This window comes from Rhizopus delemar, genomic scaffold (genome assembly GCF_000149305.1).
Source record: "Rhizopus delemar RA 99-880 supercont3.3 genomic scaffold, whole genome shotgun sequence".
Lineage (NCBI taxonomy): Eukaryota > Fungi > Mucoromycota > Mucoromycetes > Mucorales > Rhizopodaceae > Rhizopus > Rhizopus delemar.
The window spans coordinates 2,639,166-2,663,957 of NW_027137829.1; the positions used below are offsets into that span (position 1 = coordinate 2,639,166).

At 36.1% G+C, this 24,792-nt stretch overlaps 9 protein-coding genes across 9 annotated transcripts; 1 reads left to right on the top strand and 8 right to left on the bottom strand.

Moving 5' to 3' along the window:
- Positions 1-949: 949 nt before the first annotated feature.
- On the bottom strand, positions 950-1,567 carry RO3G_05225 (uncharacterized protein; the record flags this gene model as incomplete). Its single annotated transcript, XM_067659815.1, has 1 exon — positions 950-1,567. The coding sequence occupies one exon, from the start codon at positions 1,565-1,567 to the stop codon at positions 950-952; it is 618 nt and encodes a 205-aa protein (XP_067515916.1).
- Positions 1,568-2,001: 434 nt separating this feature from the next.
- Positions 2,002-2,597, bottom strand: RO3G_05226 (uncharacterized protein; the record flags this gene model as incomplete). Its single annotated transcript, XM_067659816.1, has 3 exons — positions 2,002-2,192; positions 2,243-2,324; positions 2,373-2,597. 3 exons carry the CDS (start codon positions 2,595-2,597, stop codon positions 2,002-2,004), a joined length of 498 nt encoding a protein of 165 aa, XP_067515917.1.
- Positions 2,598-5,334: 2,737 nt separating this feature from the next.
- On the bottom strand, positions 5,335-6,689 carry RO3G_05227 (DNA-binding protein; the record flags this gene model as incomplete). The annotated part of the gene is made up of 5 exons (XM_067659817.1): positions 5,335-5,958; positions 6,013-6,169; positions 6,234-6,345; positions 6,398-6,532; positions 6,587-6,689. The coding sequence occupies 5 exons, from the start codon at positions 6,687-6,689 to the stop codon at positions 5,335-5,337; spliced, it is 1,131 nt and encodes a 376-aa protein (XP_067515918.1).
- A 677-nt stretch (positions 6,690-7,366) lies between these two features.
- RO3G_05228 (uncharacterized protein) lies at positions 7,367-7,793 on the bottom strand (the record flags this gene model as incomplete). Its single annotated transcript, XM_067659818.1, has 3 exons — positions 7,367-7,511; positions 7,561-7,739; positions 7,791-7,793. The coding sequence occupies 3 exons, from the start codon at positions 7,791-7,793 to the stop codon at positions 7,367-7,369; spliced, it is 327 nt and encodes a 108-aa protein (XP_067515919.1).
- A 204-nt stretch (positions 7,794-7,997) lies between these two features.
- RO3G_05229 (uncharacterized protein) lies at positions 7,998-8,848 on the bottom strand (the record flags this gene model as incomplete). The annotated part of the gene is made up of 5 exons (XM_067659819.1): positions 7,998-8,290; positions 8,349-8,478; positions 8,531-8,601; positions 8,657-8,745; positions 8,802-8,848. The coding sequence occupies 5 exons, from the start codon at positions 8,846-8,848 to the stop codon at positions 7,998-8,000; spliced, it is 630 nt and encodes a 209-aa protein (XP_067515920.1).
- Positions 8,849-12,743: 3,895 nt separating this feature from the next.
- On the bottom strand, positions 12,744-16,841 carry RO3G_05230 (uncharacterized protein; the record flags this gene model as incomplete). The annotated part of the gene is made up of 8 exons (XM_067659820.1): positions 12,744-13,019; positions 13,074-13,289; positions 13,344-13,469; positions 13,522-16,145; positions 16,198-16,335; positions 16,400-16,571; positions 16,642-16,706; positions 16,772-16,841. The coding sequence occupies 8 exons, from the start codon at positions 16,839-16,841 to the stop codon at positions 12,744-12,746; spliced, it is 3,687 nt and encodes a 1,228-aa protein (XP_067515921.1).
- A 1,832-nt stretch (positions 16,842-18,673) lies between these two features.
- RO3G_05231 (uncharacterized protein) lies at positions 18,674-19,301 on the top strand (the record flags this gene model as incomplete). Its single annotated transcript, XM_067659821.1, has 2 exons — positions 18,674-18,844; positions 19,278-19,301. The coding sequence occupies 2 exons, from the start codon at positions 18,674-18,676 to the stop codon at positions 19,299-19,301; spliced, it is 195 nt and encodes a 64-aa protein (XP_067515922.1).
- Positions 19,302-19,878: 577 nt separating this feature from the next.
- RO3G_05232 (uncharacterized protein) lies at positions 19,879-21,966 on the bottom strand (the record flags this gene model as incomplete). The annotated part of the gene is made up of 4 exons (XM_067659822.1): positions 19,879-20,051; positions 20,097-20,185; positions 20,243-20,822; positions 20,883-21,966. The coding sequence occupies 4 exons, from the start codon at positions 21,964-21,966 to the stop codon at positions 19,879-19,881; spliced, it is 1,926 nt and encodes a 641-aa protein (XP_067515923.1).
- Positions 21,967-22,664: 698 nt separating this feature from the next.
- RO3G_05233 (uncharacterized protein) lies at positions 22,665-24,540 on the bottom strand (the record flags this gene model as incomplete). The annotated part of the gene is made up of 4 exons (XM_067659823.1): positions 22,665-23,120; positions 23,180-23,385; positions 23,439-24,199; positions 24,254-24,540. 4 exons carry the CDS (start codon positions 24,538-24,540, stop codon positions 22,665-22,667), a joined length of 1,710 nt encoding a protein of 569 aa, XP_067515924.1.
- Between the last annotated feature and the right edge of the window lie 252 nt (positions 24,541-24,792).

Consider the following 24,792-nt stretch of genomic DNA (forward strand, 5'->3'; position numbering starts at 1 on the left):
AAAAAACCAGGATTTCACAAAGGATGAGATGAATAAACCTGTCTAATTTAACTGTATTTCATATAAGCAACTCTACTACACTATGAATCCAGTCGTATAGAAATTCGTCAAAGAAAGAAAAGATCAAAAGACTGACAGGAGGACCAGGGATGACTAAGGTATAGGTTGAATTGAAGCTGATGACAGTGACGATAGAAATGAATGAACTCAACCTGTTTCACTTGTAATAAGAGTCTCATCAGTGTTCTCAACTTGACATCAACATCCTTCTTTCTTGTTTCAGGAAATAAGCTTCTTAGAGAAGAAAGGAAGGGAAGGGGAGGATGCAATAAGGGGATGATTCCATGTCAAAGAAACCAGAACGCCTGATACTCTAAATGTATGTATGTCCATCATACGCCAAACTTGTTTAATTCTCTTTTTTTTTTTTTTTTTTTTTTTTTTTTTTTTTTTTTTTTTCAGATGAAAAGCACAGTGAGATGAACGGGGATAGGGTTAGAGTCTAGAAGAAAAATTGGTTTAATTTTATATAAAAATAAAATATTAGTTACCAAAAAAGGAATAAGCATTCACCTAACCCTTTTATTAAGGGGAAAGAGAGAGAGAGAAAAGAAGATTTGAAAGATAGTTTGATTCTTTATTTGCCTTGGAATTATGTATCGTACTTTATTATTTACAAGTCAATCAAATACAAACTTTGATGTTTTCAATTAGACTGTCAGACTGTAAATAAACAATAAACAAAAATTTAATTTCAATCTTATTTAATTGAAATAAATGAAGGATGTTCAAGTTGAATGACTAATTTTTATTTACATTTAATAAAGATTGAATCGTATACTAGTACGATAAGAGAAGAAAAAAGAACGCAAACACATAAAAAATATACAAAAAACAGAGGCGCAAACCGGTTGTCCAATGTGTGTGAGAGTGTGAGAATGAAAAGAGTTTAACAATCCTTGCTTGTTTTTCGATGAGTTCTGATGTGTTGATTTAAATTATCGGATCTCGCAAATCGCTTTTGGCAACTGTCATAAGGACAAACATAAGGCTTTTCCTTGGTATGAATGGAACGTACATGACGCTTGACATGTTCCTGACGACCAAATACTTTACCACAATCTTGGAATTCGCAAGCAAATATCTTTTCTATGGGTTCAGCAGATTTCTTTGTTCGACGACCTCTCTTTTCGACCTTTGATTTACGAGGAAGGGGAGAAGTAGGAAAGATAGGATCGTCACCACAGCTTGCAGGTGATGAGGCAGAGCTGGATGTTCCAAAATAATCAGAAGCAGCAGAAACAGGAGTACCTTGTGATGATAAGTCTTCTGTCTTTGTAGAAAAACAAGCGAATGGGTCATACATTGAATAACAATCTTGTCTGCTATCAAATGTTGTTGAAAAACCAAATTGATCAAAATTGACAAGATTGGTTGTGTCTGGTAAATGAGACAAGACATGACTAGCTTTATCATAAAATCCAGTATTGTAAAAATTATCATCACAGCTGAACCAAGAAAGAGCAGGAGTATCCATAGTCTTTTGAGTAATGTAATTGTTTAACATTTGAATAGAAAGAAAGTAATAAAGAATGAATGATAATAAAAGATAAAAGAAAGAGAAAAAAAAAAAAAAAAAAAAAAAAAATAGGTCCTTTTTATATGCAAAAAATAAACAAGTATTAAAGTATTAATATTCTTTGTTGGATTTTAAATTTAGACAACTCCGCAAGTCTTTTTTCGGAAAGGGGGTTTCCGTCTTGTATTTCATTATTCTACGCACACACTGATTGAGGGATGGTTACAATTATATCAATTGATCGGCAGCTGTTCACTTGTTTCTTATACTTTAAAAAGGGGATTTATTTATTAAACATTTACAAAAATAAAAAGAAAGAGAAAATCGCATGAGTAGCACAAAAGATAAGCACGAGCCTTGACCCCCCAATTTTCTCACACAAACAATTTACTATAATAAAAAACGTGCAGACCATAAAGTAGCTAAGCATCAACATAATCCAACAGACCTTGTTCTTCTTCATTTTGAGGTGGTTTAAATAGGTTGATAAAGAAGCCAAGAATAAAAGTAACCAAGAATAACCACTGAGAATAATAAAATATGAATCCAAAGGTGGGAGTATTCAAAATGATTCGATCAATCAAGGTTGAAGTCACAGTAGGAGTACATATTTCTATTCTAGTTTGTCAATAAAGCTGTCTGTTTGTTAATGTATGGTGTTACCTGTAGGTGCCCAAATGTCGCAAGGAAATATTTTGTCGGTCTCAAAGGAACAATCTCTGACACCACCTTCAGTATGATTACACTAGTGAACATGAATGAGCGATGAAGCATGGTTTCATAAATAACTTACATAGACTTGACTACCAAAATGAGTATAGCCAGGTGCAAGTGATGAAGTGATGGAATAAGTAAATGAGAATAAAGCAAATGTGAGTAGACTGGTGATCATGATTAACCCTTGAGGTGAAGTCGATTTCTTTTTGATGCGATATAATGTCACCCAAAGGAATTTGATACCAATTCGACTAATGCCAATAGCAGTAGACAAAAAGAACTGAAGGATGATACCAACCATCAAGACATAATCCAGTGGAAATAACTAAGCGATTATCAGCCACTGATTATTTACAATTAAAATTATATATGAACCTTTGATGATTGCACAAATATAAAATTGATTGGATTCAATAAATCGGTTTGTCCAATGATATATCCACATTTCGATCCACAAATTGAAAACGTAACCTTGTCAATACTAGAATTAAACCTGTTGCATGAATAATAAACCAATGAAAATTAAATTTGACGTTACTCACACTGTAACAAATAAGGATGCAATCATCAATAGAGTCAATAGCAATAAAATAATTCCAATCAGTACCTAGTGTTACACCGTCAGACACACATGTTTTCATAACTCATCTTTTACTTTAAATGGTCTCAACACGACAAGCATTCTCTGTAAAAAATGATGTTCTTCTTCTTCAACACTTGACAATTGGCGTAATAATATCCTATTCTCAATAAGAAACACCATCCTTTCTTTATCTTTCTCATCTACCTTTCTTCATCATTCAAATTCTCTAAAGTGGCATGATCATGTGTACTTAATGCTGCGCTTGATGCGGCATATTTATGTTCAATCATCCTTTGTTGTTCCCGAACTTTGATGAGTTTCTGGTTCACTTCTTCATGTTCTCTATCGATCCTTCTCTTTTCTTTAATGAGTTTAAAAAAAACGAGTGATAAACCAGGTGCCTATGATCTCTTCAAATGAACACTCGTATGCATCATTGACTTCTTTTTTACTTACAGTGTAAATGATGAAAACGATCATTCCAGGTATAAATAAGCATCCAACAACAAACCAAAATGCCTTTGCACCGTCTTGTATGACGATTAGAATATGAAATAATACATAAAAAGAACTTACTGCTTTCTATCAATAGATTATTGAACCATTCCAAATTGATATGTGGAGGTAGCGTATTGGGTTTTACGAATAAACCAAAGAGGTATAACAGGATACCAACTATACCAAAAAGGGAACTATACTTGAGTGCCTTGACTCTTGCTGTGTGATATTTTTCATAATAAAAATATGAAAATGGCAAGACAAAAAAGTTCATGAACACAAGTAATCCATAAAATACTAACAGGCAGAAAGAGTAAGTGAGTGAGGGGGGGGGATGAAGTCTTACAATTATTACTAAAAGCAGCCCTTACCGTAATACAATACTTGAACAATCAAAGTTGTCCAATAAATTGTGTCTCCATCTGCCCATCTCTTTTTGAGTCCCGTGTGTCGATCGACTGTGTTTGAGACTAAAAAGATATCAAGCGGTATTAATGTTACCATGCCAAAGGCTATCGTCAAGGTGATCATGGTGACTATAGTAACCCATAATGATGTGTCTCTTTTGCTCTGATAAAATTTTATAAATCCTACACTAAATAATCCCATTGTCTATTCATCATCTGTTATTTCCTTTAACAATCCTTTTTTTTTCCCCTTGGACTTACAAGGAATATACCAGCATAGATTGCCCACGCTATGTAATTTGCAACAGGCATAGTTTTTTTTTCTTTAGAGAAGAAGGGAAATGAAAAAAAGATGAAGGGAAGAATAAAAGTATTCTATTTAATAGCAAGTGATGTCATGATTGTCTCATCAACATATTCTCACAACATCCAAACCTATCCAATATAATAAATCGTAATGATATTCATGTCAATCAGGGTTCATATTAAAGTAGATCCACCAGACTTTAAATAGGTAGACATGATTGCTTGATAAATCGAAATGATCCTAATTGTCTTTACTTGTGTGCCAGTACATAAGAATGCTTAATGGCGATACAAGATGGTTAGAGATCCTTCTGTCTTGAATTGGTGATTTTGTTATTTTATGACATAATAAACTTTCTTATTCTGTTAAACACGCGTCTTTTTTTTTTCTTACAGTGAGGCATTTTCTGCATACTGTTTAATTTTCTTTCTTTCTGTTTGTTATGATCTGATATCATCACTTCTCTGTCAGGGTCCTCCGCAAAGTAAATTAACTGATGGATGTTTTGACAGGTGGAACATGAATGAAGGTTTTAGTATTACCCACGTTTGAAGCTTGCGTTGGAAAAAAAAAGGGGGGGGGGAGAAGGGAGGAGGGATTAATTATACCACAGCTCATCTTGATTTAGATGCTGTCTGATAATAAAATAACCAAAAGCGTATAATTGTATTTACCAATTCGATCGTAAATACCGGTTCAGCGAAAAAAAAAAAAAAGAAAATGAACGGATCTGCTTGATCTAATTTTAGCACACGTCTTTTTTTTCGGAAAGTCTATTTTCTAATCAAGGGGATAGGAAATAGGGGTAAACTTAAATTGGTGCGTGCTTTTTTTTTGGTGCATTTGGATTCTTTTGCTCCTGCAACGGCTTTAATTCCAGACACAGTATTCTGTTTACATCAAGCGAGATGCAAATAACATGCCTTTTCGATGTTTTTCTTATAGGCAAATCATTTAACACAAAGAATTGTAACAAACACTAACTTTTTCAAACCACACCTTTTTTTTTGGGACCAGACTTACACACCTTCTTGTGCTTGATCCCATCAGTTAAACGCACCCCCTTTTTTTTTTTTTTTTAAAAAAAAAATTAACAAGAAACGCGTCTCGTATTATCATATGAAATATACACAAATTTTATTTCCAAAAAGAAGTAGATTTTCCTTTTTTAAAATGCTTTTTGTCTGACAACCGTTATTTACATGTAAAACTCAAGTCGTCAATTTTTTTCTAAGCCGCCGATTTATTTCTTGGCCTTCTTGGGAACTTCCCATTCAGAAGCAAGAAGCTTAACAATCTCTTCATCTTTGACAGACTTTTCAGTTTGAACACTGACAGCATCAAAGCGAGGGTTGGTAACCATGACATTACCCTTCTTGGTAACAAAGAGGGTAGTCAAGTATTGGGCGACAAAGGCACCTTCACGTTCATAAACAACGTCATAGGGCAAGACAGTTTGGTGCTTGGCAGCTTCAACAATACCCATACGAGCCTTACGTTCATCTTCGAGGTCACGAAGAGAGAAGGGGAAGGCACCGGCCTTGGCTTGAATCTCAGAAAGAACGGCACGAGAGGTGGCCATCTTGAGTTGGTAACGGATATCGGTCTTTTTGTAGATGGTGGTACGGGTCTTCAAAGGACGAACTTTACCCTCACCGCTAGAGACAAGGATGTCAACACAGTAAACTTCGTTTTCTCCAAATTCACAGCGCTTGAAGCCAGCCAAGTGGGCATCAGTGGGGTTCAAGATGATTTGCTTTTCACCATCAGTCTTGTTTTGGGTTTGGTTGTGGCTCAACATGCCTTCGACAGGCTTGACATCATAAGCTTCGGCGATCTTGTCAACGGTCTTGGTGACATCCATGTTCTAAACAATCGTATGCGTCAAACCGCGAAATGGTGCAAATAGATTATGTATTACCTTGTTACCAGGACGGATCATACGAACAGCAGCTTCAAGAGCAGTACGAGCAGCTTGGATAGCATCAGCCTTGGGGCCAGTAACGGCACCATTAGCACCAATAACAATGGTGGTGGCAACAGTAGAACAGTAACCATCAAATTGAACACCCAATTGACTATTGACAATTATTAGCGAGATCTATTTTTTTCTTCTCTCTTTCCTTCTATCTTTATACTTACATCTTGGCAACATCACCTTCCTTCAAGACAGTTTGAGATTCAGGATCAGAAGGAAGAGGGGTAAAATGAGCAACACAGTTGTTGACAGAGACAGTGGTAGGGAAACCAATACCTATTTAAAAAAAAGGTCAAGTCTCAGCCACCCAAGACATTGTTCTTCTTACCCTTAGTGATCTTGTTCTTTCCCTTCTTGTTATAAACAAGGCTGGTAGCTTCAAGAATGGCTTTGTCACCAGCAATACAAATATCAATGATCTTGGCATCAACAACACAAAGCTTAATGACCTTTTCGAGAACGTCTAGATTTATGTTTTAATAAAACCAATTCAAAAAACACGCGTATTTTTTCTTACCATCAGCAATGCGACCAGCTTCCTTGTATTTGGCTTGAACGTTGCTATCAGAGATATCGAGAACGGGCTCAGTAGGTTTCTTAACTTCAGTGGTGTCGGCCATTTTTTGAAAAATAAAAGTAAAAAAAAAAAAAAATAAAGCTGTTGAAAAAATATTTTTTGAAATACTGGGTTTCCGGAGTTTTTTTGAAAAAAACTAATACGAAGTTTGAGCTCAGATGAAGGATACCCTTATTCTGTACAGTGCTCGCGGCTACCTGTCTCGTCAATTTATATTTTTCCTGTTTTCAGCTTGTTTTCAATTTGTGCTTTTTTTTTTATCTTAAAAGTCTATTCAAGAACTAAGGATTAAAATGAGTATTATTTTTTATGAGGGCAGACAAGAAAAGTTGTAGATGAGAGTGGCAATGACACAATTAGAACTAGGCAAGTCATGAACTGAATGGTGTCAATCATACTTGTTATACAATAAAAGAGTACAATAAAGAACTTCATGTTATTTTAAGTCAAATCTAGAGAATCTCGACTATAATTGAAAATCTAAAATCTGTCAAATTTGACAGCTGTTACAGACGAAATTCACTTATTACGGTCCAATTCAATTGTCCCTTGAGTCAAAGTTAGACTGAAAATACTGGAATTTACAAAAAAAAGTAGACTCTCGCATTTGATATGGATATTCAACTAAAAGGATAGTTTATTGAAATCAAAAGATGTGTAAATAGAATGATGAAAGGGGTTTACAAAATGTATGATATAAAAAAGGACCTTCTCTCTTTTTTACTTTTTAACCTTCTGCTCCAAGAATTCTTTTGCTTCGTTGATCTTTAAAGCCAAGAAAGGCGATCCTCCTCGATCGGGGTGATTAAGTAACATGATACGTCGGTGAGCTTCCTTTATTTTTGCTCTAGTTGCTTGTGATTCTCTACAGAAAATGAATTGTCTATTTTATGTAAATCCTATTCAATTATTACCTAATACCAAGAATCAAAGCTGCTTCTCTTTTGTTCATCTTTGCGTCAAATCCTCCTTTATAAAACTTTGAAAGTCTGGGGGCTTTTGGCATCTTTTGGTATTCTTGAAATGCTCTTAAACCGAGGCGAGCTGCAGTAGCTGCACCAGCAACAGCAAAACCAACAACAACAGCTGTGGACTTTTTATAAACATGTCAGCAATGAAACTAAAATGAATACCATTCTATTACCATTCTAAAAGAAAATTACAGAAAACACGCAGTACCCTTGGAAGAGGGTACATAGATAAAAAAACAAAAAGCAATGATGGGACTGTGAATAAATTATTGTCCAATCAAATCAACGGATTTTGCAGTAACAGTTCATTACAAGCAACAGAACACACGTTTTTTACAGCTCTTTTTTTTTATTATTATTTTATGTTCAAAAAGCAATTTTTAAGCATCAGAAGTATCCATCAAATCAGCTGTAACCGTGGTGGAAGCATCAGCTCTTGATGACTCTGCTGCTACAGATTCGGCAGCAGAAACACCAACAGGTAATCTTGTTCTACCTGTTTCTTCTCCGAGTAAATCCAAATAGTGCTGTAATGCATCTCCTTCGACAATTTCAAACTCTTTATCTTCGCCCACAATACCAAGAGATGTATTGTTAATATTCAATTCTTTATCTTGTTGTAATGTGTCACGAAGAGCCTGAAGACCATGACGGACAAGTTCCTCCAAAGAAGCTGTACATGAAATAAGCTTTTTCTGCATTATATTGTTGTTTCTTTTTTTTTTGTTTACCATTTGCAAATTCTTCATAGTGCTTTTCAAGATATGTTTTAGCGGATTGAGATCGAGCACCAATGGACATAGCATGATATTCAAAGCTTGTACCAGAAGGAGAACATTCAAAAAGATGAGGTCCAGTTTCCTAATTGTCATTTTAAGCATCTCGTCTTTTTTGGTACATGTTCAACTCTTACATCGTGTCCAATGACTAATAGACCAACACCATAAGGTCTACGTCCATATTGTTGAGTGTTTACTTGTGCCTCTATAAAGTGATGTCTGTTATTCATTGCTTACAAAACTGTAATAAGTTAACTTACTGTCTGCTATGGCATTTACAATTCTTTGAACTGGTAAGGGTCTATCATACAACATCTTTGATTTCATGGCTTCTGAACGCATGAAATTGCTATAAAAGAATGTTGAGTAATGTATAAGTTTGTATAATTAGATAGCTAAGTTTACCTTAATACACGAGCATCAGAAGTTAAACCTGCAATGCCAATACCCATGTGGTCATCAATCTTGATTAATTTTTTTTGATAGGAAGCAAGCTCGCCAGAGGAACGCTAAAACAATACGTTTCAGTCTATTGCTCTTTTTTCCCCTTTTCTGTGGCTGTACCTTAAGTGCAAGCAAGACAGCATATTTGTTGCTTCTTAAGCCAATGGCAGCAGATCCCTGCTTAACAGCTTCAACTGCATATTCGACCTGATGAATACGGCCTTGGGGTGACCAAGTTGAAACGTCGTTATCGTACTGATTTCTAAACTATTAACAAATAAACCTCACAGCAAATTAGAAAACTGAGCATTTTATAAGAAAGAAACAGGGTGAGAATGTTTACCATATTTAATGACAATGGTGAAAAAAAAAAGAGAATCGCGCTTCTCCAAAAAAAAGTACACACATTGAACGCGCGGCCGAATAAACCTGATGACGTTTTATTTTCAGCTGTGTGAACGGCTTCTCCTAAATTATACTAAAAAAATACGAACTTGTCAATATAGTATCTCCAAATATTTTTGCAGTTTTCCTAAGAAGTTTTATCGAGGAAGATATAGTATTTATCGCTAATCATTCCAATATGACACATCTTCTCAAAGTACCTGAAGAGCATAGCCTTTCTATGGGCTACTGCTGGAACCTCTCTAGATGTGCAACCTGACTTATATGAATATGCACTTTATTATCACAACCTGCTAAAATGTTCTGTCTTTTTTCATCCTAGTGCGCCATTTAAACTAGGAGGTTATTTTAGCCTTCAATATCTTTTAGAGCACAAGCCAACAAGGCTCTTGCAACTATAAATTTGCTCGCTATAATTGAAGTGAGTTCTCCAAGTATCTAGACACTGAATTCATTGCAGGGATGCGTTCAAGCAGAAGATCAAGCTTGAGGTTAATTAATAAGTTGCCCTATTCGAACGTGTTATTGGTATCTACCCATGTTTGTGATCTCAATTGAGTAAATAAAACGAAATAAAAGCAAATTAATTATTATGGCTTTATATCAACCAAGTTTGTCTGTATTAAATAGAGCTCAAAGTATATTTCTTATTCTAGATTTTATATCTAAATAACAACAGTGAAATATAATGCTACTTTATTTATATATTTATCTAATAAAATTCGATATGGTATGTAAAATTGGGTTTAACATGTTACGATTGCAACATAAACCCTACGCCGTACATTTTTTCTATGTATATGCATAAAAACAGTATAATAATAGAAACAATGCCTATTAGTTAATTACAACTCTTTTCAAGCCAATACATATTTGAATGCCATTACGAACTGCTGGATTTCTAGGACGTTGATGGGACGCTTGATTGTTGTATGATTGCATCGAATGAAAGTGCCATAGTATCTGGTGAGAATATCGAAATACAAATAGCTATGTATGCACACCTGGTAAGGGTTAACTAGAGTCTCTCTTGAGATTTATTGCGTTGATAATATGTTTACTAAAATAAACGATTATAAAAATACTTTTTTTTTTCTTTCAAATTTCGCGTTTGGCTTCGAAATGTTTCTACCAGCCAGTTTGGTTATCATTATCACACCCTATTGAGTCAATGTTTTCTGGATCAAATTTGTCGCCTTGGACTTGCAACTTGTAATCCAATAATTACACTGGAAAACGACTTAGACGATGCTAACAAATACCTTATTACCATTTTATTTGGATCGAGTTTAAATGCTGCAAACCAAGCTATTTACAAAGGTTATCGATGTTCTAAAGTTGCCGTTCATTCTTTTAGGCTTTGCGACAAGGTTGTCTAAACTTTCTACTATTTTTAAACTTTTCAGCAGTTATTATATGTGTTTTTCTGAATTTCCGTATTCACTTCTGTCCCTTGACAACAAATTAGCCAGTGATGAACAACTTGAACATTAACGACATTTGTCGTGGTCAAATTTCCTACCACTAAAAGGGGATTCATTTTCAGTTTGGTTGTCAAGCTTCATTTTTGTGTTGACAACAAAACATAGTTGATAAACATCCCAATTGATGTTTTTATGAAACCCGCAGTGATCCAAAAGAAATATTGCTGGTAATGGTCCTTCATTTAACAAGATAATGACAGACTGTAGCCAGATTGAGGTACCCGCTGTTCATAAAGTCTTTAGTGAATCAATCAGTACATTATTGCACCATGGACATACCAAGAGAGCATGTGAAAAGCGCATGAGATCAGATATCAAAGTTGTTAATTCTACAATAAAGAATCTACAAGCGTATTCTACAGCCAGAGCCACTTTAAATAATGCGATTTTATTTTCAATCTTGACTCTTTCAAGGAAAGAGTTATCTTCTTTTTAAGCTAGTATTACGAGCAAAAGACAATTATAGATTCATTCTTAGAGAAAAGATATGTCTTTATCACCAATATTTATATCAATCGAATCCTTTTCTGACGTTACACTCAATTTTACTGTTACTTGTCAAATAACTGTTTTTGGTTGCTCATATCGTGATCAAGTTGGACTATGCAATCATATCTTTCTTGTTTCAAGTGTAAAAAAAATGTTCCTTACACTGCCAGAAAAGTTGACTTCTCTCAGACTTAATGAACATCATTTGATTAAGCTAATAATAACAGTCTAAGTTACAGAAAGCTTATAGAAATATTGTCTCTAGATTACCAAACAAATTTTCCTTTGAAAAGCACAAGAGCACTCTTAGAATGACAAATGTTATGACGGAAAGCTTAAAAATAGAATATATATGTGATAATACCATTTCACTTAACTCATTCTCTAATAGCCAAGATTAAATATATGTTCTCCTAAGGTCTATAACTTAGTTTCTCTGTAGCTGCTCAAAAGTGGAGGTGGTGTTTAAAAATTTCCACAATTTGGCATTGCAGGCGCTGTATACTTTAGTGAGTCTCTTTTGTTCTTAGTTAATGGTAAGTCAAGCATCGCATAAGTTCATTCAAGGATATGAAAAAGAATACAATGCGGAAATATCCAGTTAAAGAGAGGTATAAGTCACAATCTTTGATGCTACTTTAGCATATGGTATAATCAACGTGTCCTTGAGAAAACCAAAAGCCATTAAGAAAATGAAGACTCCTGGCTCGTCTAAAGCTGCTATACAATCTCAATCAAAAGGGAACAAGAGTTGAGCATTATAAGTGATTCATTTCTGGTGTAATGAATAGGCTTAATCAGCGCAGGATGCACAACCATGTATCTTGTAATCGATAATGCATCTATTTATCATGCTGGGAAGCCCGAGAAGTATGTACAAAGCCATAGATACAAATATGTGTGTCTTCCTCCTTATTCTTCTTTTTAAGTTCCATAAAAGAGTGTTGAACCAAGACGAATAAGGTTTTTAGATATAAAAGTCTTACTGAAGAGGATTCCTTAGGTAAAAGAATAATAGATGCTACATATGAAATTAGCATGTCAGATCTATCAAGTTGGGTTAAATATTCAATTCAATTCTTCTTTCTTTGTCTTGAAGAAGTCATAAACTTTAAATAAACATATATAATTTGTATCTTGGGCTTGACATTTAATACCATTTCACATAAACTTCGCTGCAAAAATATCCAGCCAAGTGTAAAATGTAAATTTTCATCACTTCAACCGCTAATTTTCTTTTTGCAAACTGCTCGCCAAACATGAAAATCAAATTATCAAAATGCTAATAAATCACTAAGGATACTTTATAACAAATGCATTGTTACAAGAGTGAAAGGATACTAAACAAAGTTACTTATAGGCATTGTGTAAACATAGAAAAACTCAGTTAGGAAAAGAAATCCAAAATGCTCGTTTTTAGTATTAAAAAAGTTTCAAAGTAACAACTTGTTCTAACTTTTCTCTATTTTTTGTTCTTTACATCAAATTTTACATTTACAAAAGGGGAAAATTCTATTTTAAACACTTATTTCTTCTTTTGATTCTTCTTTTTTCCTTTCTTTGAAGAGGGTCCATTGATGTATTGCAATACTTGATCAATGGGAAGTTCACCAGGAGAGGATTCAGCAGCACTGGGGGCAGTCTTAGCTGCTTGTTGCTGTTGTTGTTGTTGTTGCTGCTGCTGCTGCTGTTGCAATTGTTGCTGTTGGTCACGAGCACGCTGGGCCATAAGAACAGCATTAGTTGTCAATTCCTTTAACCATAAATCGCTGTCCTTTGTACGAGGGTCCTCAGGACCAAGCTGTATATACAAAACAAGTTAGAAATTTGAATGCTTATTGCATGTCATTATTACCTTTTTATCAAAGACACCAAAGGCAATTTTTTCAGCAGCCAAGGCCTTTGTGAAATCACCTTCAAGGGTATATGCCTTTGCAAGAACATGGTAACCAGTAGCTGTAATTACATGATCTTTGCCCAAAATAGCTTCTTGGGTGGCACAAGCTCTTTCAAAGAATTTGGTGCTGGTAGGATAATCACGGAGTGATTGAAGCATTACACCTGCATTATTCTATTAAAATTCGTTTAGAATTAATTTTCAACTTTTTATCAGTTTGTTATTTACATCAGCAGTGGCAGAGTCAGGATGGCCGGGGCCAAATAAGAGATCCCAATAGTTCAATGCGTGACGAATATAACGAAGAGCAAGCTTGGTACGACCAGCTGCATGTTCAAACAATCCAAGGTTCAACTATCATTTTATGTCAGCATATTTTCCTTTTATATCTTTTAGATCTACTTACATAATGATGGATTGTTTCAGGATGATCGGTACCACAAGTTCTTTCAGAAGAGATAACTGCTTTACGTTGAAGATCCAAAGCAGATTCTCGATCTTCACTATGATGATAAATCATAGCCAAGGTAGCATAACATTTGCTTGTCTCTGGGTGCAAGAAACCATAGGTTTGTTCATGCAGGGCCAAAGATTCAAGCAAGAGTTCAAGACCCAATTGCTTATGACCTTGAGCCAAACTCATTTTACCAGCTTCAAAGGTCTCTTCAGCAAACACGCTTCTTGCAGAGGCCTGTTTCACCGTAGGCATAACATTTAAAATGTCATCAGGAATAAAAGTAGTTGTGCGTCTGTTGGGAGAGCGTGGGACATTGTTGGCTTTTTTGGATTTCTTGTTGCCTCGACTAGATGATTCTTGCTTCTTGCGGTCGATCGCTGCTTGATAGGCAGCATCTTCAGCAGCATGAGTAGCACGTTCCTCTTCACTATAAGGCTCTGTGCGGTAATTTTTAGCGTGTACTTGGATACCGGTACGAAGACAGATTTCACGCAAAGTAGGGGTCAACTTAAGTTTGTCAAATGCGTCATCGGTGAGTTTGTAACGGAAGCGGACAAGAATTTGCTGTGTCAATGCGTTCTTGAGTGTGTGAGGCGTCAATTGGGCCCACTCAAAGTCATTTCTGTTGGTACCTTCAGGCAAGACGGGTGATGGCTTGGAGTTGAAACGGGCACCAAGCAAGCAGTTCAAGAAATGAGAGATGCAAAGAGGCGTCTCTTCCAAACTGCATTTTGAGAGGTAGTTACGAAGAAGACGCTTGGAAGCACGGACGGTCATTTCTTGAACAGCGAGATCAAATATATGTTCAATACGCTTGTCTTTGCTGAGAGAGACCAATTCAGCAAGTCGGCCGAGATAACGCATGTTAATACCACGGCGGTGCATAGCCTTTGTAAGAGCGTCACCGTCTAAAGGTGAAATGGAGTAAGAGGCGAAGTCAAGAACCATACTAGGTATAATGTCATCTCTCAAAAACTTGGAAGCTTCGCGGATAATTTCTTCTTGCTGTTTTACATCTTCGCTAGGCTGCTTAGCACTGGTAAAGACATCAGGGTTGAAGTTAAGTTGGAACTCGTTAACGTCAATCTTGATCTCTTCTTCCTCTGCTTGTTCTTCCTTCTTTTCATCAACATCTTTTTTCTCATCAGAGGTTTCCTTCTTTTCTTCAAGACCAGTCTCTGCAGCATCTTTAATGCCCCTTTCTTTTTTAATTTGGTCCGTCTTTACCTTGACCCATTGTCTGAATTTGTGTTCCCAGAACAAACTCATCAACTCAGGTCTTAATAAGGTCATCTTGTGAGGATAAGCGGGCTTGTCATCCTTTTCAACACACTCAGCCTCTTGGAACTCAATATCCACAGGATTTAATCGGTAGAGATCTAACATATAACGACGACCATCAGCACCAGAAAGACCCTTTGTCTCTTGAGAACTGAATAGCTTGGCGTTTTCTCCCTTGGAATTTACTACGGTATGTTCTTGTAAATGGAGCGATTTGGCAACTTCTTTACCAACAATTTCATGGAACTTGGCATCGGATGCAATAGTTTCTCCATTGTCAACTGAGCCGTAAATAATTGCATCCTCATCTTGACGACGGAAAATACCGGGAACAATACTTTGGGCAACGATACGAACACCTTTATAGTCCACGATGACACTAGCCAAAGTGTAAAGTCCTTCAGGATCGATACTGTTCAAGAGCTTCACACCTTCAAGATCTTTACCAGTGGCTACATGGGCAGCCTCATCCGCACCCAAGTTTTCAAAGGTACCTCGACCATCATTGCCCTTGCTGAAAAAGATGTTGTTGTAGACATACATGTGAGATGATTCGGGCTCAAGAGGATTCAAGGGAAGTACAGATCCATTGACGACGGCCAAGGCACCACGTACAGCAGCCTCGGTGAATTCGGCTTGAATCTTGGTAATCAAACGTTCACGAAGAACGCGTTCTTGTAAGTTTGTCTTTGGCAACTCGCGATGAGATTGAAGCTCATCATTCCAGTCACGAAGAGATTCATCTGAGCCAGCTTGTAAAAGAGATTCCGCAGGACGAGCAGGATCATAGACATGCTCAGGTTGTTCGACAGCCCAGGGATAGTTAGGATAACATGTATTAACAGGGAGGACTTCAAACATATGGTGTTGGGTGATGAAATCTTGTAATTTAGCAAATCGGCTGGCAAATAGGGGTGAAACTTTTTGCAAAAGAGTAATCAATGAATGAGCATGAACGCGCTTAGGTGAAGGATCAAATGTGTGGTGGTTGGAGTTGTTAACAAAAAAGCCTTTAGTGGAAGCAGTAACATGAACAATGTCGTTTTCCAAGGTATTGACAACTAAATACAAAAGATCGCCTTTCAATTTTTGTCTATGAGGGACTGGGTTCCAACCAGAAAGAGATAAGCTCTTGATACATTCAGGTGCATGTCTCTGGAATCCGCTAGGAACGATGTTGGAAAGCTGGAAACGTTCGTTGATATCCTTGTTAGTAAAGGCATGCTCAGGAACAGGCTCCTCAGAGAATAAATCATCCATCTTTTTATCAGCATCTTGAACAATCTCTTCGTCTATAAATTGGTTATTCATACTTCTCGCGACATCCTGTGTTTCATATTTTACCAATTTCACCCGTAACAGCAGTTAAATACGATAAAGCAGGGTCAATACCAACAGATGATGGACTAGACTTATAAGGTCCAGCTAATAAATCACGAAGACGAGTGATGTGCAACTTAACATCGTGTTCAGTGTAATTGGCTAAAGTAAAAAAGGGAATATAATTAATTTAAATGACTAGCCTTTTCCTTCTAATTTAAATTACCTTCAACAAGTTCAAGTACACTGTCAGCTGCAATGCCTTCTACTTCACCTAACTCTACGTAGTCATTGATTCTGTTTCCGTTATAGGTTAAATAAAAGCAAGAGTGAGCACATGTATCAGGAGATTCCATAATAGATTGCTTAATATCTAAGATAGATTCTCTAGGGCTTGTCTATATTAAAAACAGATCCATGAATCACTATTAAGATTTTTTTTTCTCTTTTAACACGCTTTTAACTTACAATAATTTTGATTTCACTGGGCTTTCCAGGTAATTTGATAGTCAACTGGAAGGTTTCATCGACGACTAAGCAAATTAATCTGTTAGAGATCTACTTTTTGTGTTATCCTTGTCAATTTATGTGGCGCTACCTTCCTCAAGGGGTGCCTGGTTTTCCAAGTTCTCCACTAATTGCTGTTCTTGTTCTTTTACTTCTGCCATTGAACTGCCTTATTAAAGAAAAGAGAAATAAAGTAAATCCTTTTGTTTACTTTAATAGGGTTACAAGAGGTACTTACAATTTTTTGTAAAAAGGGAAAGAAAAAAAAAACTTTTTGGGGCCAACAGTTGTGCAAGGGATTTTTTTTTTTTAAAACTCCGGGGTTTAGATGTCAAAAGCGGTAAGGGAAAAAGGGCCTTTGGGGAAAAAAAAAAAAAAAAAAAAAAAAAAAAAAAAAAAAAAAAAAAAAAGAAATGTAAAAGCGTGTTGTTGATGCAATCCACCTTAGATTACTCATAGGCACGTCTTTTACCACAGAAACCAAAAAGTTAATGATCCCTTAAACAACCAGGACCCCTTGTAAGTAACTCCGACATCTATGCGAAAATTCCCCACGCTTTCGTGATTTTGAATTTTGAAGACATAGTTTTTTATTAATACTAGGATACTTTTTTTTGGATAAATCGAGAGTCTTAGATGTTTATTCGTGTATTGCAAGATTTGAGTTCATATTATCCGATAAAATTTTATATTAAATAGCAAGCAATTTTGCCAAAAATAATAAAACAATGGCTTATCATACAAGTATATGAATGGAAACAAACAAACAGGATCTGTAAGCAGATTTTTTTTGTACAAGTTTAAACTTTATTGAACAATTAAAATTCCGTTACAAGTGATGTGTCAAACAAAAGCTGGAAAAAATTCATAGCTCCTGACAATGACTAGAGAGTGTCATTGAGAACACAACGCTAGCGAAATTTCCAGAGTGATGAAAAGGCAAACCCTAAAGGGCGAATATAATCTGAGCAAGCTACATACCGATTATCAGGAGAAGAGAGTGTTGCAAGAGCGGACCGAACAGAGGTTGGGTCAGGAAATTGGTCTGTCAGGCGAAGCAAAGACAAGATCTGTAAGCAGATGATTTTAAATGTCTTCCCTTTCTGAATTTGATTAGTTCTAGTTTCCTGTAAGACAATATTCCATAGAATACAGTATTTTAATGAAAATATTCAACGAACATAGTAGAGTTGTTCCACTCTCAAAGTGAGTATTTCCTGAAAAAAGTTGTGAAATTTGGAAAAAAAAAAATAACTGATAATTGATTGAAAGCCATTTCACACTTTTTTCAAAGTATATCTCTTGGTTGAGAATGATCATTAGTATTTTTGAAAGAAAATGGTTGTGGAAATATTTAAAATGAAAGTGATATCGAAGCTATAGATATTGTAGATGAGGAGGCTGATTCATATGATTTAAAGCAGTTAGTTATTCTTAATTCGCACCTTGGTAAGAATGCTAATGTTCCTCCCATCAGAAAGATATCAGAGCAAGTTGATGAGAAGATGCGTCAGCAAATGATAATCGTAGTCGTTCAGCCAAATGTAATAATTACGGTACGACACCCAAAAATATGCTTTTTGTTTATAAACTTCAGCAGCTGATAAAAGTTCGAGCTACTACCCTTAAGGCAGGGTTAAAGAGAGCACAGCCTGCAGTTAGTGAAAAAAATACGAAGAGGGTCCAAATACTCTTATGCCTGATAAAAAAAGCAAATCGCCAAAACAGACTGAAGACGCAATTATAGGAGGAGCATAAGCAGTGTTTGATCGAGTTTTTCGATGAGAATACCTCCTTTGCGATTCAAGACGCTGTTGATGTGCTAACAAGCAAAGTTTTCTGGCCTTGACATAAAAAAATCAAAGACACATGAAGATATGAAAAACGAGCGTAATCTTTTCATGAAAAAATCAGCATTTTGACCAGAAGCAAGAATAGGTGAGGAAAACATATAAAAGCGATTGACTGAACCGCCACATGAAGTCAAGCTAACATGGATTTCTCTAAAAATTGTGTTTTTATTGATGTGGCCACATTTCATATCAACATGAAATCAAGTAGAGTATGGGCTCCAAAAGGGAAAGTAGAAATTGATACAATTCCCGTAAAGGAAGCACATTCACATTCAATTATTGGCTCTATATTATCTGTTGGAATTGTAAATGTAAGTATTCATGTATCCAAAGAGCCGCCAAAAATAAGAAAATTTCAAGTTGAGGAAAATAAGAAAAACACTTAATGTAGCACGATAAGTGGTCATTATATAAATTTCCTAGCAAGATTTTGGATATTATAAATAAGAACGACAATATGAGAAGGTTTTGTATTTTCATAAATAATGCTCCAATACATACATCAAAACAAGTAGAAGAAATGATCAAGGGAAGAAATAGTTATAAATTTGTTTATCGTACTCTTTATTCACCGGAGCTTAACCCTATCATACGATTCTGGAGTCTAATGAAGGGCAAAACTAAGAATCATAAACTGCAAGATTCAGAGACAATCGAAGCAAGAATTGTCGACGCAGCTTACGAAATTCCTATTCAACATCTTAAAAATATAATTCAGCATTCAAAGAATCATTTTGTTATCAGATCTATATTGATGACTATGCATGACAATTTTTTTATTGAAGATCCTACAATATATGAAATAGTTATCAGCAAGTCCTCACTTTGAGAGTGGAACAACTGTATTTTATCAAGCGAATAAAATATTGCGCCGATTGGCACAAGATGTTGTATAATTATAAAGGAGAATTAACATAATCCACATCAATGTATTGAAACATAGGCTTTTACCGCTCATTTTTCTTAAGATGTCGCTTTAAATATAACTCGTTATTGATTACATTGAATGAGAAGCGATGGAAATATACTTTTTTTGTTACTCACATTTTTATGTTTACGCATACAAATTGGTCTACCTTGCTTGATACACTTTATTCTTCTTTTCAACATTTGTTTGCAAATTAATATTTAATACCAAACATTGTAAAATAAATGAAGAATAAGATGTCGTTTTGAGCTATTCAGTAGAGGAGAGTAGCATCCATTTAATACAATAAATTAATGTTGAGACTACAACTAGAAGAGATTCAATTCATAATGAACAAGTCTGCATTTTAGGATGTAGTTAATAAACAAAAAGGTGAAAAAAACTGAATAGAGCTTAGTGAGCGAAGGAGGTTTTATTTTAAATGTGTACAAGAGGCGAGGATAATCCCATTTCTGCACCAGTCACTTGCAGGCATTCTTGAATCAGACCGATGACTACATCATCTTCGCATGTAATCATACTACACAAGGATGGATATAAATAAAAAAGATGTGCTCTTGATCCAGACAGTAGTAGTTTTTTTACAGGGTCTAATATAGATTAGATTTTACAGTTGAAAAACGCAAAAAACTTACTTGTGTTGTCTTCAATCGTCAGAATATTTTCTTGCATTTTTAATTGGATTGATTGTTTCAAAAAGAACAATATTTCTTCTTTTCTTACTCTATACGTTATAAAATAAGTATATATTGAAAGTCGTGTATTTTTTTGCGCCTCTCACCGCATCAAGTACCTTGGGAACGGGCATCTTCCTAGTAAAGGCTCATCTGCTGTATAGTTTCGAAGGATGGTTTCACATCTTTCAAGCAACACAGGAACGGTAACTTTAGCTATTCTCTTACGTACTTGTTGATTGTCTATGTAAATATATGAATAGTCATTCAATAAAAATATTTCATGACTCAAACCTTTTTTATCAGCTGAGCATAATGTAAATAATGTCATAAAAGCAGCATAAGCAAATGATTCTTTCATCACAGGCACAATGGTACCAGTAGTACCAACTATATCACTGGATAATTGTTCCTCATCCTTCTCTTCTTCCTCTATATAGTACAGTCTTGAACTTTCTCTAATTACATTAACTAACTTTTGAATCACTTCAATTGGTACACGAGGTTGGCCCATGTAAATAACAATATCATTCTGTATCACATTCAAGACTGAGATATCAAAATGTTCATCAACATCTAATTCTTCAATCTTCATACTTTCAGGTGGTGAACTAGGCGATAAAAGGCTTCCTTCTAATATGTCTACTAAAGTACGCCAGACACCAACAAATCGTTCCAGCGATACATCTATCGCATTTTTTTTCTTTGCTTAGCCAAAAAAATCCTTACCACATCACTTTATTTTACCTTCTCCAAAGCTTTCAAGCTTTTCTAATCCAATAACAAGTATATCTAAAAGTCTATCGGTGGCTAGTTTCCATAAAGGTGTCTTGTCATCATTATGCCTGCAAGGTGGTGGACAATCATACTTTAGCTTCATTGGTAGACCATAAGCACCGATAATACGTTCAAAGACACCTTCTGTATAAAGAGCTAGCACATGAGCATGTTGCTTAAATAGCTCGGATACCAATTGACTACATGTTTTGTTCAATGCTATATAAGTGACAGTAGAGAATTTTCTTTGACTGGGTGGAATGTAGCCTCGATCCTTGCTCTGTTTATCCTCAGGAGCACTTAGGAATGCCAAAGTCATGTATTCTGCCAAATCTGCAATCACCAAAGGTGAAACACCGGGCATGTTCATGTCTAAGGTCTGTACAGCTTCCAAAACGGCTTCTTGAAGTGGTGACAAATGATCAATATCTGGACGATATTGAGGACTTGTTGAATAGACCAATACATTTCTCAAAACATCGAGCAAAGAGCCAACATCCTCCAAAGTAAGTGTATCCGAAATGAGCTTATGAAGGTCCGTAAAGACCGAGACATAAGCTGTTAAGGTATCTTGTGTAAAATCATCAGAGATTGGAGCTGCGCTGGAGGTTGACAAAGAGAGCGTAAGCGGTTGAAGTTCATGCTCAAGTGAACTACCTGATGATTTATCTGTCGCTGACTTGTTAATGCCGTGGCCAATCACTTCCCAGGTACCCCATGTACGACGCCAAAGTGGCATCAGTTCCTTTGTATGCTCAAACTCTGGAGAAACATCAACAATTGATTTAAGACTCTTGATACTCGCCAATGACACCTCTTGACTGGATCGCAAACAAGAATCCTCCAAATGAGCAAGCAATAATGTAAATGCTCTTGAAAAATGTTCAAGCTGATAAAGGTCCTTCAAAAAGTCATGGAAAATAGAGGATAAGCCAGTCAAGATTAGCACCTTGGTTTCGTCCCACTGCTTATCTGCTGTATCTCTTGAGTGGTGAAGCATGAACCCAGAATTATCTCTTTCTGTATTAGGTGAATTTGCTTTACTGTGAGACATTTTGGAAGCTCGGATAGATGACATTTTAATCGAATCAAGTAACGGGAAGAGTACTTTCCATATGCAAGCGTTCCACAAGTGAGCACCCAGTACGTGGCCATTCATGCTAATTGTTCTGAACAGTGTTTGATTGGCTCCATTACGTACTTCTGGGCGCCAATCTGTGCATGTATGTGATAATTGTAAGAGTAACAGCATCCACAAAATGCTGTACGTTTTTGATGACTCACTGTCAGCATCACTGAGGCTCAAATCTATATTTAAATTTTCACTGTCTATTGATTCACTCCATGAGTTATCTGTCTCTTGTTTGATAAGATCCATGCGTCGTGTCTGAATAAAATCAGACAAATTCCATAATAACCCTACAGCTGTTAAACTAATATTCAAATCGTCGCTTTGCATGCCAAATGAGCCAAGTGTGGCAATACATTGACGAAGACAGTCGGGCGATAAAAGTGATAAAAAGTCAGTACAAATAAGTTGAAGACTTGCAAAGGCAATTCTTATAGATCCTGCTGATGTGGCTGCTTTATTGGTAGTGACTGTAGGAGCATTCGCCGTCATAATGGATGATCCGATGGTATCAATACTTGAACGCCCCTTCGAGTGCTTCAGCACCTCTCTGAAGGGATCGTAAGTGACATCGATTGGGGATCCAATGGCTCCCTTTAACCCGGTAAAATGGCGAAGCATGTCTAATATCCAAGCCCCCATCCACAGGTGAAAGAATGACCAGATGTCTGCAAGACATTATTTAATGTTTCCAAGGCCATTTTTTGCACCTCATTGGACGCCTTCGCATTAATAGCAGATGATTCTTGAAATAAGGTTTCTTCTTCTTTTGTTGATGGGGTATAGTTGATACATTGATTGAGAGCTAAGAGTAACCGAGTCTGAATGTTCTCGTCTACTTGCTTGTATTCGGATAAGACAAAGTTCATGACATCTACAATAATCTCAGTAATTGCTTCACAGCATTGTGTACGAATTGATGCTGGTGTCAATGGATAATTAGCTGTTGCAATAAGATGTGTCATGATAAGGTTCCATATCTCTGAAGATTGGTTATTTGAGTTGATAAGTCTGTTCATATCTAGAGTCGACACATATTGAAGTTTGTCTATAGCAAATGACCTCGTATTGTAAATTTTCTTCAGAAAGATAATTAATATCATATTTCCTACTGTCAAAATACTATTTTTGGACTTACCACTCTTGAGGATTTGTGAGAAGAGACCGAATCATTTTCATTAAAGGGAACACCGCTGACTTCAGAACTTAATCGACATAGAGAGGTTGCAAATGCAATAAATGAATCATTGTCCAAAAGTTTGCTGTTTTCAAACAGTCTTTGAAACGACGCTCCAATAATTGCAACGTGATCGGAATCCTTTACTTGGCTGGTAGCAGCTTGAGCTAAGACAAATTTAACACACAAAACAAATAACATGTTTTAAAACAAGACTTACTTGAAAGGCTTATTCCAGAGGCAGATGAATTTGTCATGGTTCTCCTTAGACTTGCTCCTGATGCAGATGCAGGCACACTAGTATTTGAGGGAGTTTTGGGTGTAGGACGATTGAATAGCAAAAAGTCGGCTAATTGAAAAGTTTCTAGAACAAGATACCATGAAGAATCCATTACGTTGCTCAAAAACATGGTAATATTCAGTAGAACCCGTAAACTATACAAGTTTTTTTCGTTCAAATTGATACTAGCCAAAGTCTGTTGCTGCTGAGCAGGCAATTCAGAAAAGGATATGGCTGGAATATGAGTGGATGAAGCAGCCGTTAAATTTGAAGAACTACTCTTGCTACTATTAGACATCAGACCTGATGATAGAATGGGAATCATCGGAATTGTGTTTTTACACAAGTTGGTTAAAAATGCATCTCGAGGAGTAACAAGATCTAAGACGCCGCAAACGTTGGCAAAGTTTTGATATGATTTCATGGTAGATTGAAAGAGTTCTTCGTCAAGATTTGCTGTCAAATAGAATGACATTGCAGCTAGCAGACCGGGCCAGGCTACATTCGCCATTTCAGTAGCAAGCTGAAGATCTTGCCTTAAGGGATCATTATCAGTAATTGTTCTAGCAGATCCAGGCGAAAAACGAGATAATGCAAAGCCTGCCAATCCATCAGCAATTGAGTTTAAGCACTGTAAAGCAAGGTAGAATATGTATGTTTCTGGTATACTTGGTGGCTCTGATTTGTCTAATTGGTCAATACTATATACGCGAACAGAATTAGTATACAGAAGATTTAGCTTTCAATTATCTTACCATTGAATACGCATAGTTGATGAAGCAGCGCTCAAACTTTCAAGAATTGAAGAGGACGAAGAAATATTTTGAGTCGCGTAAGCTGTATATCCTGTATGACTTGATCCATCAATGCTCTCACGTCCAGATTGATTAACACCGATCGACTGAGGTTTTTCTGTTGCTAACCGCCCAAACCCAGTGATCATACCTTGAAAGACGTTTGTTGCACCATCTGAACGATCATACCAATTATAAATTGAACGTGTCAACCCGGGATCACTGCAAACACCTTTAAATACTTCCATGACCAACACCCGTAACCAAAGAGGATTTTCCGGCTCTAATATTTTCACAAACATAGATAAAAACACTTCGCACTCCATAACCAAGATCTCGCTGAACTGTTTGATCAAAATGTCAACTACTCTAGTAAGTCGCATTGTTTGAGAAAATTCATGCTTTTCCGAGAAATTTCTTATAAACATTGGGCAAACACGTTCTTTCAAGATTGAACTGAATTCTGTATGCTATTTTAACCTTTGATTAAACCAAATACT